General features: G+C 37.8%; 1 protein-coding gene across 8 annotated transcripts in view; it reads right to left on the bottom strand.

Moving 5' to 3' along the window:
- Window positions 1-9,014: 9,014 nt before the first annotated feature.
- ATP2B1 (ATPase plasma membrane Ca2+ transporting 1) overlaps window positions 9,015-21,544 on the bottom strand; it is a 61,632-nt gene continuing 49,102 nt past the window's right edge. For 6 of the 8 annotated variants that reach the window (XM_071552103.1, XM_071552101.1, XM_071552102.1 and 3 more), the window contains exons 16-21: window positions 21,251-21,442; window positions 20,838-21,051; window positions 20,511-20,722; window positions 18,528-18,635; window positions 16,549-16,731; window positions 9,015-11,936 (exon numbers count right to left, since the gene is read on the bottom strand). In XM_071552103.1, coding sequence (XP_071408204.1) covers window positions 11,625-11,936; window positions 16,549-16,731; window positions 18,528-18,635; window positions 20,511-20,722; window positions 20,838-21,051; window positions 21,251-21,442 — 1,221 coding nt within the window. In that variant the 3' untranslated portion in view covers window positions 9,015-11,624. Of the gene's footprint in view, window positions 11,937-16,085; window positions 16,238-16,548; window positions 16,732-18,527; window positions 18,636-20,510; window positions 20,723-20,837; window positions 21,052-21,250; window positions 21,443-21,544 lie in introns of all 8 variants that reach the window. The other 2 variants (XM_071552109.1, XM_071552108.1) reach the window with 2 other exon arrangements.

Below are 21,544 nucleotides of genomic sequence, written 5' to 3'. Positions count from 1 at the left end.
ACCATTCTGTTTGTGCCTCATGGCGCTGGGTTATACATCTGAGCTTTGTGAGTAAAAACCAATTTCTCCTTGTATCATTGCATTTATTGTAATATTTGTATTAAATTGTAACTCTGACTTACAATCTCTTTTGAGTTGGGTTCATTTCTCCTGCCGGTTTACCTTTAAACCAACACAACCTTGAAAGGAGGTTATAGTGAGGTGGGTATCAGTCTCTTCTCCCAGGCAACTGGCAGTAGGACAAGAGGTCACAGTCTTAAGCTGTGCCAAGGAAGGTCTAGGTCAGATGGTGCCGACCAGGCGCTAGTGAGATCGCACACACCAATATGATGTTCAAGCAAATCCCAAGTTTATTCAAAAACACAGGTATATATGACTTCAAGTGACCCCGCCTCAGGTGCAGTGGTCTGACTCCAATTGGTTGAGGCTGGAAACATGTCCTTTTAAGGTGAAAATGAAACTTGTATGGTGGTCCTTTGGACCTACCTGAATTAGAGGCTGCAACAGTCAGACATTAGGAAGAAGTTCTTTACAGGGAGAGTGACTGGACATTGGAATGGGCTGCCCAGGGAGGTGGTGGAGTCACTCTCCCCAGAGAGATTTAAGAAGAAACTGGATGTGGTACTTAGTACTGTGGTCTAGTAGACAAGGTGGTGTTGAGTCAAAGGTTGGACTCAGTGATCTCAGAGGTCTTTTCCAACCTAGTTGATTCTGTGATTCTGTAATATGATCATGAAACTTATGTCTTCACCAAAAATATATGAACACTTGGACATACGCACATTTTACTGTGACAAACCACTTAATTATGTTATCCACATTTAGTTTTGGTATTTTAAATAAAAATATTAAGATTCTTACATCAGTTTACCAAGAACATTTGGTATTCTAATCTTGTTACGCTCCCTCAAACCTATCATCACTTATGTGGAATCCTAGAATCCATAGTGGTTGTCAAATTTTGGTATATAATTTGTAACACAGAACATAGATTTTCCTCCAAACCAAAACAAGAAGTAAAGGTCACTGAAATACTCAAGCAAAAGTATGAACGGATAGAGGGCATAGTTTGTAGCACTCCTGACACTAGTGCCTCAAGCTGGACGAATTTGCTTTAAGAGAGAAGCTTTTCAACTTGCATATTCATTGCTCCTCATTCATATCTTGTTACTCTACTTTTCTTCCCTAAAAGTTTTTGGCAATGTCCTTGCTGGTCATGCTTTTCTTTTCACTCTTCCAACTCCTACTTAACTTCCTTTATCTACAGTGCTTTAGCTGTTCTTTCCTCTGCCTGTAGACAGGGGCACTAGGAATCACAGGGGGATCACCTTTCTGCTAGGGTTTTGCTATGTAGAGAACAGCTCATGGAGCTGATAGCATTCCACAAGCATCAGTCTGCAGCAGCAGTTTACCCAGAAGCGGATCCAGTGTGGTTGACCACACAACAGAAGCTGTTGAAATGGCATAACAGAGGGGACGCTGCAGGAAGAGAGGAGTGGAGCAGAGGAGGTAACCTGAGCCAGCATCGTGGACTAAATCCCACTACGTGAAAGGCTCAGTTGCAACCTGATTGCATCCCCTGCAACTAGGCAGAGCAGTTTGCTCAGAACAGGTACAGTTTTGCTGGAAAGCTGTGGCTGATTGTATAGATATTTAACAAGTTGCAACTTGTCCATGCTTTCCATGGGGATAGCAAAAGACATTCCCAACACCAGGAGATCCTTTATAGGTGTCAAAGCTTGTTCAAAAGCTTGGAGGTGGTAGAGTATCAGCACGAACAGAAAAATAACAAATCATTCTCTAAAAAGGCTAGGCCCTTTTATTTCATAACACAAAAGCAAAACTCTTGAGCTGTATAATTGTGGTTAGTGCTTAAATATATTTTTTCATGAAGTTTCCTCAAAGGCCTGATTTCTGAGTTACATCAAGCCTTACAAGATTAAAGCAATGCAAGAAAGCCACAAGAACACTTGTGTGAGTATTTGGCAATATCCCAACCACAGTCAGTTTGGAAATAGCTATTTATGGTTTAACTGTTGGACTTGGATCCAAGTGCAATGTTTCAAGTTTGTTTTATGATAGCATGCACGAGCATGTTCCAGCATATCAATCTTTTTGACAATGATTGTCAGAGATGAAGCCTGACTACAGAAAACAAACATGAGGCATCTGTTGGTTCTGCTCATTGCCTTTGGGGACAGTAACAAAGAAAGCAATATAAAGTAGTGTTGTCAAGTAGTATTTTATCAGCTCACACTCCTCACCTTGTGATGAAAAAGCCTGTAGCACTTCTTCATTGGTATCAAGATGACACTTGATCATTTAGCTGATATTCAGACTTGGAGTGTTTGTGGCCCTTCTGAAAAAGACTGAAGTCAGTGAGATTTAAACCTATAATATCTATATTCAAATACTGACCTGCCTGCAGAATTGGCTGGCTAACCCTGCTATCCCAATCTCTTTTAAAATGACAGTTCAGAATACTTTTAACCTCCTGCTGTAAAGTTTCATTTATAATTTATTTAAAATGAGGCATGCTACATTATACTGGTTCCACAGAAGAAAATTAAAAATATTTCTGTACCTTTAAGATAGGGAGCCAGAATACAGCATATTGAAAGTTAGTGTTATAGGCACTCCCCCCCATCCTCTAAACACACTTTAAATCTATTTTAATTTCAAAAGCATTCTGCTATTTCTGACAAGAAAAGGCCATGACAACTGTTTTGCAGAAATCCAGCTCTTTTTTTTTTTTTTTTTTTTTAGTAATTAGAATGTCAAATTTCTGTTTGAATCATCTCACATTACTTTAACATTTGGCCAGCCAGCCAGCTAGTTCTTCTACACAGCTTATACACGCAGTCTTTGACAGAAGCTTTTTTCCTACTACATAATTTTTAAGATCAGAATGGCAGTTTCATAATATTAGGCTTCCTACATTAGCATTTAAAGTTTTATAGGCAATTATGAGAGAACCATTAAAAAGAAAATCCAAATCTGATACAACACTAAGTTCTCTAAGTGTAGCAAAGTATTTCTGCAACTCAAGGCAAAAGGTTTGCATGTAATGATTGCATGTAACAGTTTCATGTACGCTTGTATGTAACAGCAGAACTGATACTGAATCTCATTAATTTCACCAATACTTTGCTCAACTGGATAGAAGCCTGTACCATCACCATGCCATGAACTAAGGTAAGAAGAAAAGTCTGCTTCTCAATTCCATGTAAGTTATAGTCTTCTATGACTGAAAACATACTTTTCAGGGCTCTTTGTTATTAATCCACTAGAACCATAAAATAGATTTTGTTAACTTTATATGGCTACAATAGAACCTTCTTTTTTAAGAAACTGATCTTAAATGCATAAAACCAGAAAAAAAATCCACAGTAACTCTGAGATAAAGGAGCAGGTTCCTTCAATAGTCTTAAATAGAGAGCAGGGCAGTGAAACCACAAAAATCTCCAAATAAGCTAGCTTTTCATTTTCCTTAGAAATAGCTACAATTTTTATTCTTTATACTCCTGAAAGAACCAAATAACAGAATTATGAGAAATCTTCTTCCTTGAGGAGCAGCTGCTTTTCACAGGTCTGTGGCATAAGGTTCTGGAGATCAGGTTAAAATCTGTGGGCTTTCCTATGAATTAAGATACTGTTACTTGTAAGTGGATAAGCATGTCTGGCTTGTCATATAACATAAAACTATTACAAGGCATAAGCAAAGTTTAATAGATAACCATTGAAGACAGTTTAAAAATAGGATCACAGGATAATTCAGATTGGAAGGGGCTTCAGAAAGTCATCTAACACAAACTCCTGGTCAAAGCAGTAGAAAATCATGGAGTTTCATTCAGATTATTTCATGAAATATCATTCCTTTAATGCTTACAAAGACAAAAAGGCTGTGAATTTTCTTCACTAAAGAATTGTTTTCTTCTGAATCGTCTCCCATCTACACAAACAAATAACTGAATAAGCTGTTACACTGAACATCTGAATACTGATTTTACTCAGTATTACTGTTCACAGCTCAGGAATCTCCTTGGACAGCTGCCTGCAGAATGGCATTGCACTGATGGATAAGCTCAGGAAGGAGGGGAATGGCAGGAATTAGAAGCCACACGAAATCTATACAGTTCAGCACTGAACAGTAGAAACTAAGCTCTGTGATATTTCTCCTATAGGTTTCTCATCTAACAGGAGATGAGACTAGCTCAAGTCTTGTTTAAGCTTCACTGATCTTTAATAAGATTCACTGGGAGTAAGAAACCAAAATGCCAAAGTATGTGAAGCCTCCTGCAAGGAGCTTTACATTCATGACCAGTAACTTAATCCTGACCATCTCTGAAATTTAAACATCACCCCTGAAGGCTTCAAGATTAATGTTAGCTTAAGTTCAACTCACTAGAGGCCAACTGTATGAACTGCAAAAAATACTATTTCCACCAAGCTTCATGTTACTTACATTAGTCATAGGGCAAAATTTTAATTCTTTTTATTCCTTTTTCAACTTGTAAGAAGATGATATGAAAAACAGCTGCTAGATGAAAGAGGAATACATGCTTCTGTTTACTAAAAGATGCTTCAATAGAGGAATGGGCACTGCGAGTTTTCTTCCAAGCATGTATGCTATCCCATTTCTTTTACACCTAATGGCCCCCTCTTTCCAAAAAAGATCAAAGGACTAGTGACCTTTTAGATAACAAGTCCCTGTCTTGTAAGGAATCCTTTGGGCTACCCAACAGGCCAGCAAGCATAAGACATCATCTTGCATGCAGTAATTTAAAGTCTGAAAGTTGTAGCATTTTAGATTAAAACCCAAGAAAAGTAGACTTACTTATGCCTAATCATATAATTTTGGGAGTACTTTTTAAATGGTAGCATCTTTCAGTGCTGTAGACCAGAGAAACTCATAGGAGAGCTCTGTTGCCAAGATGTTTGGAAAGAACTAGCTTTGTGAGAAAATAAAAATTTAAAGATAGAGACACAGCTTTTTTCCCCCATTACAAAAGCAATAATATGAGTTTCTTGACAAATTTTTCAAGCTCAAAAGCATTTGAAGCCCTATTATCACCAGAATGGCTTGGCTGGTTACTTAGCACGTAAGGATTCTAGAAGGCCCATTGTGTCTTAACAGAACATAGATAAAGTTGATGCCAGTTCAAGACACTAGTTTCTGACTTTCCCAGCCAGTCATCATTCAAAAAGATTTACTAGAGCAGAAGTGTTGCAAGCTCTGCTACGACAGTAAGCATTACAGCAGGCACAAGTATCAGCAAGCCCTTTGGTCACATCAGTTTAAGGTAAGAAAAAGGAAAGTGTCAGTTTCTTTCTTGCTTTCATTCAGGTTTCATCATTCCAGTGACTGATTTATTTGTTGAATTCAATCTATGTATACAAATAATACCCATGAGGCCAATGGAAACACACTATAAAATTATATCTCCTGCTGAAGAATTTCAGGACCACAGAATCAGCAAGGTTGGCAGGGACCTCTGCAGATCATCTACTGCAAGGCCCTGCTAAAAGCAGTATCAGCTATAGCAGGTTGCTCAGGGCTGTGTCTGGTTGGGTTCTGAGTGTCTCCAAGGATGGAGACTCCATAACCTCTGTGTGCATTTTCTCATGTTCAGGCAGAATTTTACATGCTGCCACTTGTGCCCCTTGCCTTTTGTCCTGTCCTGAGAAGAGCCTACTTTCATCTTTTGATTCCACCCATCACACATGCATGATTGAGGCAAAATAGAGCCCTATACCACTGAAGAGATTAAGGCTTGTTTTTGGAGTAGGGTGATGGAGAGGAAGAGGGGCTGTTGAGCAGGTGCTTGCAAAGAATCTATACAGCACAGCCCAGCCTGTGTCTGCTTATGGTAATTGAATTGTGAATTGATAACTCCTCTCTGTACAGGGGTTGCAGGTCAGGATCACCACACTTGTTGAAACAGAAGTTTTATTAGCTAGCTACCTTACATGGTCTTCATATGTATTTTCCCTCTTAAGTCTTCATAAGCCTTTTATGCATATTTTCAAGAGCCCTACCTTTAGAACTTTTTTTAGAAGTGGGTCTTCAAGATATATCTGGCAGAAGGCTACAGCAAGACAAAATGATTCTGAAGTTTCCTGCACAAGGCATAGAGTTGAAAATGTTACCCTAATTCTCAGCATTCTCTAAGTGTGCAAGCAAAACCAAAGTACCACAATGTAGAGCAGGAACCACATCTATATACCAAAGTGCTTTCATAAAAGCAGGCTTAGAGTTATGAATGAACATCAAGCCCTCAGGTACATAAGGGTTTATTTATGAACTATCTGGGAGAAACATTCTCTGCTGCTCCTTCTTACGTTGATTCTTAAAACCTAATTTTTCAAGCCTTCTCACCAGGTTTAGAATGGAAGGAGCACATTAAGGACCCTTCACTGGAAACACCAAAGGCCACATTGCACAGCAATTTCAAAGTGTGTTTACTGATAGTGGGTGAGATCTTGAAGTAGAAAGTAGAAGAGAAGATCAAAAGTATAGAAAGATTATAAAGAAGACAAATCGGCAATTGCACCTTCACTGGTTCCCTACAGTCATCCTGGGCAGATTAGAAGGAAGAAAGTTTTAGGTTATGTCCATATATACTGCTATGTTTATTAGAAGAGAGCCTAGTTGATTTGGCAAAAGTAAAAAAGCTAATTTCAAAAAAGATGCATCATTACTGACAGAAACTACCTTTTCCAGAGCATGGGGGTTTGTTTAATTTAAAAACACTCATTTATATTGGAGTGCCTTTTGGATGATGGTCCTCAATGAATTAAACCGTTCCACTGATCAACGTATTAATGCCCAATAAATGGCAATGAGTTAAAACATACCTTCCCATCTTTAAACACTGTTGCCCAAAAGCAAATTCTATTGTTTCCTACCAAAATATCAGTTCAGAGAATTCCGTTTCATGTAATTTGTGCCTGACTCATGTATGCTTTGACAGGCCCTATGACAAAGATTGGAATGTTGTAAATTGTTTTGCAGATTCTCTTCTAAAGTATGTAGTGCAGAACACTGCAGCAGCTGCCAGCACAGTATACAAAGTAAGTGATGTATTTCCTCACAAACATCAGCCACACAGAGGCTTACCTTCAGGAGATCTTTAGACTACCTTAAGTCATAACACAAGAGGCTTTTTACCTATAGTCATCACAGCAACCAACTTGTGGAAGACTGAGAAGGTCAAGTTAAATCCTGTATTTGTAAAACTGGAATTGTCAAAGATAACAAATGCATCTTCTAGGGTTTATTTGTGGGTTCATTTATTGTACCCTAAATCAGAAGTTTTGCGAGGCTTCTCACACAAAGCATTTAAACTGTACACTGATTCTCTCCGAGATTGAAAGCTTTAAAACAGGTAAAGCCAGTAGTCACTCTGTGCCTCAGCAGTTGTCATATAGAGCAATGCCAAAGATTATGCCCTTGCCAAGGAGGAAGCCACAGTAAGTTTTCTGTATGATCATACTTACAGTCTTCCAGCATACTACAGCTTCATGCTTGAGAGGCAGCCTAGGAAAGCAGATGATGTTCCAAATAGATGCTGCTAGCTTTGCGATGTCTCAAGGGGATACAGGATGTACACTTCCATTTCAGTGAGCAACTGCCGCTTCAGATTTGGATTGATATTTGTCGCTACACTAGAATCTGAGATGTCAGGTAATGTTCCAGTATTCCAGAATGTACACTTCCACCAAAAGCTGTTAATTCCCAGAAATACTCCTGCTAGTTATTTTTCCGAGCTTAAATTTCCACTGTCTTCCAGTAAATGCAAGCCAAGGAACCCTATTCAGCATAACAAGTGTATAGATTTTCTGGAAAACTAGGAGTGCTTAGGTGCACATACCAGTAGTAAAGACTCACTCTCTAGTGAGCTACTTTTCACATGCTGTCTTCTTTCACGTTTCTAAGCCCATCTCAATTTTCTAAGCAAACCCTCATCTTTAAGCATAAAGGACAAGTAATACCTGTAGGAGATTTTTAATTTACACGCTGTGTAAGTCATATCTCCTTGATGGATGCTGTAATTTCTTGAGAAAAGTGGTTAGATTGTTCTGTATACAGTTCAGGGGAAAAGATAGGTAGGAACAGCTTTAAGTTGCTTTATTCTGGCCCAGAATTTCTCATGGACATGGGCCTGAATAAGCAGGCCAAATCAGTCTGGAAATAAATTGGAGTTGGACCCTCCCATGATGGCCAACACAAGGTACTTCAGTGAGCACTTGAAATCTGTAAGATAAGAAGATGTGCACTGCTGTGGGAGAGGGTGGAGGTGGAAAAAAAGCAGCTATTTAGAGCCAAGTATTTGTATCAGAAAAGCAGTATAGACATTTATACATTCTACTTTAACTTATGTAGTTCTTAATGATTGGGTTATTCTAAAGCTCTGCAGAGGCTGGAACTACTAGTACTGAACTATCAGACCTTTGGAATAATTTCCCAATATCAGCCATGCACAGGTTATCCTTCCACAAATACTACAATTCCTTGCTTACTTCAAAACACATTGGAAAACTTCCTGTTATTCTAAGAAAGTCACTGAGTGTATTAGTTTTATTTTTTGGCTGCTTATACTTGCTACAGACCCCATAATTTACCCATTGGTTTGCCATTAAGGCATTTTTTTTCTATTATTCTCTCCAGACTACTCCATGATGCAGCATTTTCCTCTTCCCTTGAAGACCAATACAGAAAAAAACAAGTTCTCTCATATTACAGTTTTCATTCCTCCTTAAAAGCCAGGATGAGGTGTCCTAACATTTGCCTTGTACACAACTAGACCTTCTACACAGGCAACAGCATTTTAAGCCACTTCAAACAGTAGTCACTCTAGAACTGAGTTTATGTTGAAAGTTGCTATTGCTTGATCACGTACACCAAATATACCATCACCTCTTGAAAGTGAATGAGCTTATAGAATTGGCATGCATTTCAGGTTTAAATCAGTACTGTACTGACATTCAAGAATTTCAGTCCCCATACAGACTGAGATGAACAGCACTTTTTATTTATTTCAGTTACAAGAAGAAAGACAAGTAAACCTTACAACCAGAAAGGCAATGAAGGCTTCATGACCTTAGTGAAAATCATTTCATAACCTAGGCAATGTTATGATTTCTTGAGATGACAAAGAAAGCATACCCCCCTCTTAACTTTTCCTAATTTCTGTAAGGAAAATTTCCTCTAAGAACAGGACACTGATGTTAACAGAATCAAGAGGGATCACCGATGTACAAAGCCTACATTCACCCTCCCACCCACCCACAAAAGGCTTAAGTGTAAATTTTATTCCAAAAAAGATAACATGCAGTCATGATCACATCTAGAGGAGAGGGAAAAATTAAAGTGTTTTTAAATGAAGTCAAATTATTACTCATTAATGAAATTAAATGAAGATACTTTTTCACATGGAAATATATGTCATGGGTAAAGAAACTCTCATTTTAAGCCAATGCTTATCTGACTTCTGTAATAGAGAGAAAACAGCTTACATAAAAACTGATCCCCCTTACCAAGCACTCTATAGAACTAAGATGTAAGAAAAGTGCTAGAAATATATGGGAGAAATTACCATACAAAGTGTCAAGTGCAAACACCTCCCCCCCCACCCCCAGTTGCCTAGAATTCAGTGTATTTACTTTAGTACAATAGAAAAAGACTGAATTCAGGAGTGGTTGACAGTGGGATACAGTGCTACAGGTTGAACAATAACCTTTGAAGGACAAACCCAAGCATGCATGTATCACACCACAAGGGAAAGCTTTGCTTGAGCGTCCCAACCTGCTCGCTTCTGCAGTTCGCTCTGGTATTATCTCTTTCCTCATTACCAACTTAGTTCTTGCACTCCTTTGAAGGGACCCCTTTAAAAATGTCCAAAATTCTGGATTATTTGACAAAGAAAATTCACTCGCTATTTCAAATACAGAGCTGGAAAAAATAATAGTTTACAACTCCTCTCTTCTGTTGCTCTTCTAAGCAGCATTAGACCTAGAAAACATGAGGAAGTACCAGATCAAGTATTGTTCCATCATCTTTTGCTGTTTGAATAATACAGTAGAGGCAGACTAATTTCTTCAGTCAATCTCTAGCCAGTCAGTTTTGGTGCATTTCACCCATGCTATAAAGTCACTTCTCGGCTTCCCCTCACTTACATGGTCAGGGATACATTTATTACACAGTACTCACAGTAAGTCTTGGAATTTCAGGCAGACCTATTGATTCCCAAGGAGTATCCTTGTGGCTCAGTGAAGACTTTTGAGTATCTTAGCTTACACATTCATTCTGGCGGCAGCCACCATGATTCCATTTACCCAAAATACTATTTGGAATGAGGCTGTTACCATCTTGAAATTGCAGTTTAATGTTAACCAGTAATACAAAAGAGTACTTTTCTGTATTTCCAGTGAAGGAGCTAAGAAAAAAAAATCTTTAATAAACCATCGCTGCAATTTTATTTTAACAAAAGGGCAGATTTATTCATGTTTACAAACAAGTTTCAAAAACAAAAAGGAGAACATGTATGCTAACCACTAACAACCTTTCAAAATGCCAACAGCCCTCATGCTGCGTGAAGGATTCTATAGAATAGAAAAAAAATCACAGTTCCACTCACAGTTCACCAAGACAGCACTAAACTAACATGATTAGACAAAAACAAAGGACTAAGATTCTGATGTATTTTGATTTAATCCATTTTGCCCGAGATAACAGAAATATTTCAAGCAAGTGCCATCACATATTGATGTCCTGCATTAAACAATCCTACTAAGTTCTGAACAAAAGTTATTAAGTTTCTCAAAATTTTTAAAAATTAAACAGTTGTTTCAAAACCATTAAGTAGTAAATGTATTTAAGAAACTAATTAGGACAGAGGCCATAACTTCATTAGAACACCACTGCTCATGTTTTTACAAAGCATTAGTGTTATCTATTTGGCTATTAGTAGTAGCAATTTATCTACAATATTTAACAAGGTAAATTGCAGGCAAAATTTAGTACAGTTTCAATAGAAACACCCTTTTCCTGAAAATACAGCAGTATTTGAAGGACTAGTTTTTTTGATTTTTTTTTTCTTTTGTTTGTTTTTTTTTTCTTCTTCTCTGCATCATTTATAAGGAAGCTTCCCATCTATGAACAGGAACAAAAAAGTATCTACAAACCTTGTAAACAGATCTGTATCATTTATAAACATAAATAATCCAAATTATTAACAGCCAACAGCAGAAATTAAAGTATCAATTCAATGATCCAGGGCCTCCTAGCCCTTCCCAGCCTTCCCCCTTCAGAAAAGGATCATGATAAACTAAAGCTCTGCTAACACACTGTTCAGGACCATTCTTAAGTACAACAGATGATCCACAGGTCACTTATGCTGAGTTACTGTTTATCTGTCAGAGTTCATTATTACTCCCACCCCCAGAAAAGCACCCTCCAGTCTGGCAGAAAGCTTTTTTTAAAAAAATAAATCTACATTCGTACAAGTATGTCTTCTGTTGAAGTCCAAGACAAGAATACCATCTTGTCCATCATAATTTGTGAAGAGACCCAGTTTCAATTTCTTTACAAAGCAGCTAGTGTGTTAACATTCAGCTTACAATCAGAGTGATGTTTCCAAACTATGTAGTGGGCTCCCTGGGGATGAAGAGGTAGCAGACTTGTTCATGTCTGTTGTAAGGTGAATTCCACTGTCAACCGCATTGTTATTTTTATTGGGAGAGGGTGGGGGAGTAGAGTTGCGTTTTGTTGGCGCATCATCTTCAGCATCAGTATCATCAATAAGGGGAATATGAGGCTCGGAGTCTTCTATTCTAAACTCAGGATGCGTCATAAAATTGTGAATTGAACTTCGTGTCTCAGGTTTCTCCAGCCCCTCGTACAAGGAGCTACGAAATGCATTCACCACTCGGATCTGTAAACAAAGAAAAAAGGTTGTGAAAATGATGCAGATTTTCTGGCAATGGCATGGTTCTTATGAGTTTGAATCCACAAACAGCTAGACATGAGTGAATCAAATTTGTATGATGCAGTGGAACTTGCAATAAACTGTAAAAAATGAAGAGCATTTCAGTAAAGCACTGCCAGTCTACACAGTAGGAATAAAAATTGTGAAAGTACTGCAAAAAGCTGAAGGGCCCTAAAAATTCAGACATGGCACTAGAATTGTTCAATTATTTAACATGGGCTATGCATTTTTCAGAAGTGAGGTCAACAATTACTTACTTATTTATAAATTAAATAAATCTCAATGAGTGTTTTATTGAATACTTAGGGAAGGTTGGAGGGAGATAAGGGGTGTAGAGGCTGAAAATAAGTTAGGGGATAAAAGGGTTACTAATTCTCATGCTAGGAATTAGGATGTCAACTGACTATGAAAAAGCCAAGCAAGTGTAAGCCAATGTCACAATGATCGAACATTTACGAAGTCATGCAAAAAAGGATACCACTCTAACAGCTGTAAATATTCGAGTATATACCCATTCATCACACTAGAGAAAGTTCCTTAGTGAACAGTGCTTTGGAAACTTAAGACCAGAACTAGGAAACTGAATATTGTATTGTACAGTTTAGTAAACAGGACAGGTTGTAACTTCAAAGAGATTACTTAAGTAGCACCAAATATGAGAAATGCAGGGTGATCAACCTTTGCTCGAGTCTTCAATTTACCTTGAATTCATGGACAAAATTCCCAGGCTGAGAATTGTTTCATGTCTTTTTGTTAGAATTTTTCAAATCCGAAAGTTAAGCTTACAGAATTTGTAAATAAACCTTCCATAGTTATATTAGATAAAGTACAGCTTCATTTTGCAAATTGTGCATGTCCAGGCTGACCTGAATTTAGGCTTTCCAATTTATAGTTTGAATGATTAAAGCAGCCGCCCACACCCCCCTTCTGCAATGCCCCCCACTTCCCTGACCAACTACAGGAATTCAGGATGCATTCTTGAACTGATAAAACAAGTAAGGTGAGGCAGAAGTGAGCGACCCCTTTATCCAGCACTTTTCTCAAGATGAAGTTTTCCCCTTCTGTTAACTCCCTATTCAATCTCAACATCCCTAAAAGTCTCTGGCAAAGCAGTGTCAAATAGTGCTAAATACTAAGCAGCAGAGCAACTCTGTAGTAAACAAGAACTTACTGTTACAAACAGCAAGTCAAATGTAAAGCATTTTTAAGCACATCCAAGATGACTTTTTTCAAGCTGAGAAAGACGACATGAGTAGTGTTTCCATAGAGTTCCTTGATAGTAAAAATAAAGTGACTTCCAGGTGAATGAATGAAGCTGGAAAGTCAAGCAGATCAACAGCAGACTTCAAAGCAGCTAAGATACACCAAGGAAGTTCACTGTAAACAGAGAAAGGCTCCCCAAAACCAACGCATTAAATAAAATCTATTAAACAGAATCACTGTACATGATAAAGTCTTACATCCTGCTTGTGTTCTTGGACCTCTAGAAATGGCACGGTTTCCCCACCTCTCCTTCCTCAGATCGCTTGTACAAAGAATTTTCCTCAAAAGCTATCATGTCCACATTTTCATACTGCAGGTACATGCTGAGTCCAAATAACCATGAGGGCAGGGGGAGAGGGCCCAGTGGGTGGGGAGACAACAGAGGGGTGGGGCACACACGCCAAGGGGGAGGACGTTAACTACCAATAAGGGGATGACAGGGAATATCGTGAATGTGCTAGAGGAAAGATTACAAGAGCAGCTAATACTTTACTGTTCATCACATAAAAAAATTGAGCATGCTGTCAAGCAGTTGGCGCATTACATGAGGTTTAAACAAGTCCAGCCAGCTGCATAAACTGCCTCAGTACTTACTAAGAAAATTAGCAGTGACAATGTCATACAAAGTTTGCAATGCCTTTATTTGGCACGTTGCATCCCACTGTGCCATTTATGTGGCAAAATGAAATAAGAATGTCTCCTGGGACTGTTTTTTCACTGCTAATAGATGAGAATTTATAACAACAGGAGTAATGGAAAACAATTTTTGGCTTAACAGAACAGCTGTAATTACCACAGAATATAAGCCTACCCACAAAAAGCCTCAGTTCCTATGCAGAATGCATACTACATAAGTGGACTAGACACTCCAGCAAACTCAGGACCCTCAAATAGTCTAGCAACACAGGCAGAAATCAAACTACCAACACTTTAAGCTATATTTTAAAGGGGAAAATCTAGTGTTTTGAAGGTTTTATTTTCAACTACTCAAGATAATTAGACTAGAGGGATAACTATAAATAAATTGCCTAAGTGAGGAGCAAACAAGACAATTTGGTAAGTGTAATTCATACTGTCATCAGGCCTTCCTCATGTAAGTACCAGAATAGCATACAATGCAGTAAGCAATCCAAGTCATCCTAGCCAGATGACTGCTTAAGAGTTGGAACCTTACTTTATAGGAACAGCTGAACTTTTTTCCAACAAACAGTGCCGAAAGAGAGACAATAACACATCTGCTTCCCATCAATACGTATTAGCTATCAGAAGTTGTCCTTCTAGAGGGTGTAGCAGAAGGCTGTACTACTTAGTGAGGATAAAAACCTAAGTTCTCTGCTATGGTACCTCTGTATCTGCATTGGTCATTTGATGCAATGAGATGCTGCAGTGCCCAGTAGATTCTGCTCAAATAGCAGCATGGAATGACACTGCTCTCTAGAGAATTCTGAATGTCTAATTAATGTTCTGGAGTGTAGTTAGGGATACAGGTTACTAATTAGCATTTTAACTGGGAGATGCAATTTCTGTGCATCCTTACTGTTAAATCTACTTTTCATTTTGCGTTCCTGAGGCATGCAAATTTGTGAGCTGAGCTTCTCAATACTATTGCAAGGTAGAGAAATATCTATCTTATCAGTGGAAAACACATAGAGAGTTAAATACTTGTGCAAGCTCACACACGAATTCTGGCTAAGCCAAAAAATAAAATACAAATTTAAAAAAATCTGAAGAGACCATTTCATTTAAGACATGTCCTGAAATTAAGCATCTTCATCCATCTGGTAATCTGAAAGTTTAAGCAGGGAGGGGAGGGTAGAAAAGAAGCCCTCTCAGAGTTATTTTAAAAAACAATTATTTAAGAAACCTCTAGGAAGTTAGATAAGGAAGTTAAACATGTAACATATAGTTAAGATGGAAAATTCTTTTAAGAAAGATACTGGCTATCAGTGTTCAACTACAACAGTTATGCATCTTCAGGCTCCAGAGTTTAGGTCTACATCCAAGAGTAATTAAATCTCTAGCCTCTACAGAGAAGAAGGCTGAAACTGAAACGCCACTTAGTAGCACAATATAGAGGGCAGAATTCAGGTGAGACAAACTTCTCTTTCACTGATGGCTTATGAACTGCTCCCCGAAGAACCTAGAGAGGAAAAAAACCCCTTCAGATCTGAATAAAAGTTTCCCCATTTAATGATTAAACATGTTTTTAACTTTTAAATCAGCTAATTACATATTTCTTCTGACTTGTATGCATTTTAGAAGCCTTGTTTCGCCACCTGATTCCTGATGGTGAGAAAGCTGTTATTTATTAAATAAGGTCCAACGAAAGCATAAAGTTCCTCACAGGCTACAAAGAAAATGCATTTAGTGCTCCATGTTCTAACTACATTCATATTTTCAACATACTGTTTGCTTTCAAATCAGCCTTCTTACTTGAGTATTGACTGTACTGCAGTGCCAAGAGATCTATTTTTATTGGCCTGGGTCCATGATTATACAGTTAATTCACTTATTCAATATAAGTCACCCTAAGAGGCATATACTCGAAAATTTACAACAGTTTTCCCTTTTGGTCTTAAAAATCCCTCTGTACATGAATGGATGAAGGCACAGGATGTGCAGGCTCACAGCTTTCGCAATAAAGTCTTTTGTTGAAAGTGTTCCACCTGTTCTCAGCCCTCTAAGAAAAAAAAGTCTTGAGGACTCCACTTTGTGGGAGAGTTCTATAAAAGCCTGAACGATGATTTTAAGTACTAAGGAGAAAATGAGAAACGTTAGGTATGTGAATTAGGAAATGTTAATTTCATGCACTTTAGGAACACACACTCACACCCCACAGTAGTAGAAGCAGTAGTAGAGGAAAACACTACATGTGTAGGGGTAGAAATATTTGTTACATCATGGTGCTGGCTGGCGATGGAGGGTTGCCGCCTTAGAGCCCCCTGAATGGTACTTCCACTCTGGAAAGCATTCACTACATCCATCTGCAAGGAATCAGAGATTGTGACAGCTTGCTCAGCAAGAGAGAGAGAGAACAAGAGAAAGGACCATCCCATCTATAACACACAAAAAAAGTAAAGAAAAAAAGGCACTTTTTAAAAAATAGAGCAGATAGATAGGCAAGGGTTGCATTTAAAGCTGAAGAAAACAGAGGACCCTGAGGGATTACATCCATCCATACCCCCTTCTGACAGTCTGTCACATCAGTCAGAACTGCCACCTTAGTCAAAAGGGCTGGAGATGGAGAGATTTCCCTCATAATACCCACTGCGTCCTACCTTTTTCAAGACCATACCTGAGTTTGTATCCTGTTTAGGCCTCTAAACCACAAGATCTGACCACGACGCAATTCTCTCTCAGCATGATCAATCTCCTCAACATCTTCTGCTAGTTCTTCTTCAGGAATCTCTTCCTTTTGTGTTCCATGACCAGCCTCTTTAAGGAATTTCAGACGGCTGGTTGGAATTGTTGAAATCAGCTAACAACGAATGAAATATATAAATCAGGTTTGTTCTTTTATTTTTAACAACAACAAAAAACCCCCTGTAATACCAGACTTAAGGCTTAGCATGATATCCTGCATACAATTAGCAAAGTTGAAAACACTAATTACATAAACGAGATGAGTGCATCAATGTAGAGGAGTCAATCTGGCTGAATAGCAGCAAAGCTGTGAGTATCCTTACCACCTCAACTGAGGTGTGAAATTAAAACTGGACTACAAAACAACCTTGCTGGGGACAAGGAATTCCATGTTAACATTGTTTGACAATGCCAGAAAGGAGCAGTGCTGAAGCTAAAAAAGTCATTAATTCTGTAAATTGTATCTAGAGCTTTCAGAGTTCCATCAGTTTAACAAGCATGATGTGTTACCTCAAATGAGACATGTATCACCTAAAGTAGCCACAATGAATTCAGAAATACAGAACATTCATTCATTTTTGACCTGAAAGATAAAAATCCATGTCCAAGGCGAGTGATGTTTTCAAAATTGTACATATCCCAAACTGCTACTTTGCCATTTGGTGTATAGCAGTTTATGTATCTTAAGCTAAGCAAAAACTACATGTGGCTATTACAGCTTTCCTTTTCACCCCCATCTTCAGAGCTATTCAGGTGAACTGTATAACTGAGGGGAGTCATCTTTTGATACATCCCACCTAGCAGCTCCAGATCAATTCAAAGTCTGCTTTCTTTGATCACCACAAACTTAGAAGACCATTTCTGCACCTGCACAGGAACAAAAGACTGCTCTAAAAGCAAGATAAACAGCCCTTCATGCTGAAACTACAACTATGAATGCTCCCAACTCTTTGACTTTAACAAGACACTAGAGTGGCATGAACTGCAGCAGGGAAGCTTTGCCTGTGCAAGACACTTTGGGTCAAAGGTATTTCAAGCCGTCCTGATTCTCTTCTAGGCTACTTTTAAACCTCAGAGTGACTCTATTTGATTTTCTTACATAATTAATTTTCCAGAGAACCTTATTAAAAAGCTTACCCACTTTTAGAATATGCGGCTATGTATGTTAAAATACATCTTAAAATTTTATGGTGAAACATGAAGTGTGTTTTACGTAACAGAAGGAAATAAACTGTAATGGAAAATTCTTCATGTGGTATGAAAAGTTTAGACAACTGTCATTAAATAATAGAAAACTCCATAGCTCTAAAGTTTCATGTAAATAAGCTTTCTGCTTACAAGCATTCTCATGCATACAATAGTAATGAAACCCTGGGGGAGAGGGGGAAAGTCAAAATTTAATAAGCTTAACAAGTGGGAGGACTTTCCAATTATTTCACAATTATGTAAATGAAGATTAAAGACAAAATTGGTTTGAATTTTGCTGTGTTTCTTGCTACTCCAGAAAGTTTTTAAATCAAGAACATACTAGCAACTTTAACAATTCCGATTTTTCAAGAAAACCACTGAACACTAAGTTAACCATATTTCAACATAAACATGTTCATTCCATCTTGTATTCTTACAAAACGTTATGGTACTCATCTGGTTGAAGACATAATTTCATATTTAAGAGGTAACTACAGCTGATTTTAGTTAAAAGTTAACTAAACCAACTAGCTGTAGCATCTACTTATGAAATGTAACTAATTGACCAACTCTAAGGAATATTCAACTAAGGACTTTCTAGCTATTAAATTAGTCAATTTTAATCAGCAGTTACCATTAATCTCCATATATTCATATGCATTTTCCATGTAATGTATCCTAATGCAAGTAGATATTTTTGCATTTTGAAAAATGCTACTTTACCTGGCCCCAGAGTAGTGTGCCCATGCCCAGGAAAATGGACCACAGCCACTGTTCAATGGAGAGTTCTGAGCAACTGAAAGGCTTCCCACCAAACTGCACAATTACTATCTGTGAAGAGCAACATCATTAAACATGTATCACAATTTGTTACTAAAAAATTCCCTAACACTTTAAGATCACTACAGACACCTCTGCATTAGAGCACAGAATTTCCCATCTTATTAAGCATACTCTTCCACTATCTCAGCAGTCTGAGCAAGTTTCCAAACCTAAGCCATCTTCTTATGCTTTTCAGTATTTCAAGAACTACTTATTTATTCTTTAAAGGTCACACTGACAAAAACCTGTCGACTCCTTCATTTTGCTTGCACTTTTCCCCCTTAATTTCAAAGTTACAGCATATGTTTGATGCTACAATTCTACAGTGATTATTTCTCCTATAAACACCCATCTCAAAACTAAGTTGATTAATAAGCTTGTACTAATAGAAGTAAAAGATCCATAAGTCATGAAACATTTCAGAAGTAATTCTACAGGATATTACTAAGTATCCCATCACTGTAAAATGCCAGCCTTTAAATCACCACAGCGTGACATCCATGTAGTAAGCTTGGGGGAAGGGGCCAGAGATCTCAAAAGCTTAATGAAGTGAGTTTCTACTGACTTACCTATTACAACAAGTTGTATGAGCCCTAACAAGCAAGGTATCTCCCTCTGGAGATATTATACACATGAAAGTCTGCCCTGGAGAATCAACAATTTAAAGTAGCAGGGCAGGCATGAAAACGAGACATGAACCACTAAGCAAGACACATGTCAGCTGAAAAACCAAAGAGTATCTTTTTTTATTAAGACAGAATAAAACACAGACAAAAACTCAGCAGTTGGGAAGGTATTCAGTCCAGTAAGTTTATAAAGGGAACAAAGTTGCAGTCACAAGTAATTTCTAAATGTTTGGCTTTGTTGCACAACAACAGTCAATCTGCTGCATATGCAACTCTTTAAAGAATAGCTTCTATACAAGTGTCATTTAGAAAAACCTAAACATGGGAGTAAGTGCCCTGACTTCACGTGAAGCAGTAGTGCAGACATTTGCAATACCTGGATTGCTATGAATTCCACCAACTTCAGGAAATCCTAAGTCTAAGGAAAAGCTTAATGCATAGGCTATATCTTAGATCTGAAATAACTTAATGCAAAATAAAAGAGTTCTGAAATAAAGTAGTATACTGATTTCTTTGTTATTTCTTCTGATTAACTGAAGTTAAGGACATTTAGAAGGTGCAACTATTTCTTGTAAACTATTTTCTTTAGATTCAATTTGAAATTAGTGTTTCTCAACATCAGCATGTTAACCCAATCAATTTAAGATAATTTCACTTCATGTGTTAGTATATACTGAGATAACTATCTACCTTTTATGAATCCCCCTAAAGGCACTTGCACATCAATTTTTCTTTACGTAAAACAGCACCTCTACAGGCAACACTAAAATATAAACCAATACATATAACTGATTTCTGCATTAGTAAGATAAAAACTGATACTTAAGTCTCTAAAGCTTATTCATGTCCTAATCTCATTACGGAAATACAAGAAGTTCTACCTTTTCTGTATTTGTTTACATAGACTCTTGTTCAGATGCACAGGCAGATACTATAAGGAACATTTGGGGGTGGGGGATGAATGGACAGATGACAAACAACTTCTTTGTATTTTGCCAAGAGACTAGAAGACTAAAACCCAAATTGTAGGACTAGAAAATTCAAAAGGTACAAGTACTTCTACATTCCAGTTTTACCAATGGCATAAAGGTCTTACCTGAAAAACCCACCCAGAAGTGACTTACAGAAAGTTTTACACTGACGGTTTTTCACATTGCAGAAATTAAATCCCTGCCACTAAATGACTGGCATTTCAAAGTAAGCAAATATATCAGTGTACTAAATGCATTTTCCCCTCACCCTCCAAAAATTTACTTACCTGCACAACAAATGTCCCCAGAACAATAGAACAGAAGATAGCGTTGTTGAAGATTCCTTCAAAAACGTTTCTTTCACCATGAATTTTTCGGGCATTAATTTCATTAAAAAGCTGCATCATGACAAATGTATTAAATACTATAGTATAATGCTCCGAAGGAGGAGCATGCAGAGGTGCATTTCTTCCACTATCGATATCAAAAATTTTCTCACCTGTGTACACAAAAGGCATTTATCAGCAGCTTAGTTAGTGTAACAAAAAACCAGTCTTAAAATCACATCTCTCTAGAACATCCAAAATAACTTTTTTAAGCCTCAGTATTCTTACCAGCAAAGAGGAGTGTGAATACCACTACAAGTTGGTAGAATGCATGACCCAAAATGTTCTTCATCATTGTACGGGAAATCAAAGGTTTGTTTCTACCATAAGGCTTTCGTAACAGAAGAGCTTCAGTGGGTGGTTCTGTTGCCAGGGCAAGAGAAGCTAATGTGTCCATTATGAGATTTACCCACAGCATCTGCACAGCTTTGAGTGGAGAATCCTATAAAGATAGATAAATAAACTCTCCAACAGAAGTACACAAGTTACAACTATTAAATGCATTTACTATACAATCTTGGCATGTTCCAAAGAGCATTATGTTCTCTGGACTACTATTAAACTGAAAGTTTTGAGCCCAAGAGTTAATGACTCATGACATTTTCGACCCTTATTAGCTGATACAATCCACTGGTACGTACTTGTGTGATGCATGCTCCTGTAAAAGCAACGATTACTGCTACTACATTGACAGTAAGCTGAAACTGAAGAAATTTGGAGATGCTGTCATAGACGTTTCGTCCCCACATAACTGCTTTAACAATGCTTGTGAAGTTGTCGTCTGTAAGGATAATATCAGAGGCTTCTTTAGCTACATCTGTTCCAGCAATACCCTGGTAGAAAAAGAAAACCACCATGAAATAAAAGCTGACGCCATGAAATATAAGAAGATGCACTGACCTATGTGATAAAAGCTATTATGTCCCTGGTCAGCA

This window comes from Pithys albifrons, chromosome 3, assembly GCF_047495875.1.
Source record: "Pithys albifrons albifrons isolate INPA30051 chromosome 3, PitAlb_v1, whole genome shotgun sequence".
In the NCBI taxonomy this organism is placed as follows: Eukaryota; Metazoa; Chordata; class Aves; order Passeriformes; family Thamnophilidae; genus Pithys; species Pithys albifrons.
Note: the sequence above shows the minus strand (reverse complement) of the source record. Positions and strands in the feature narration are given on the sequence as shown.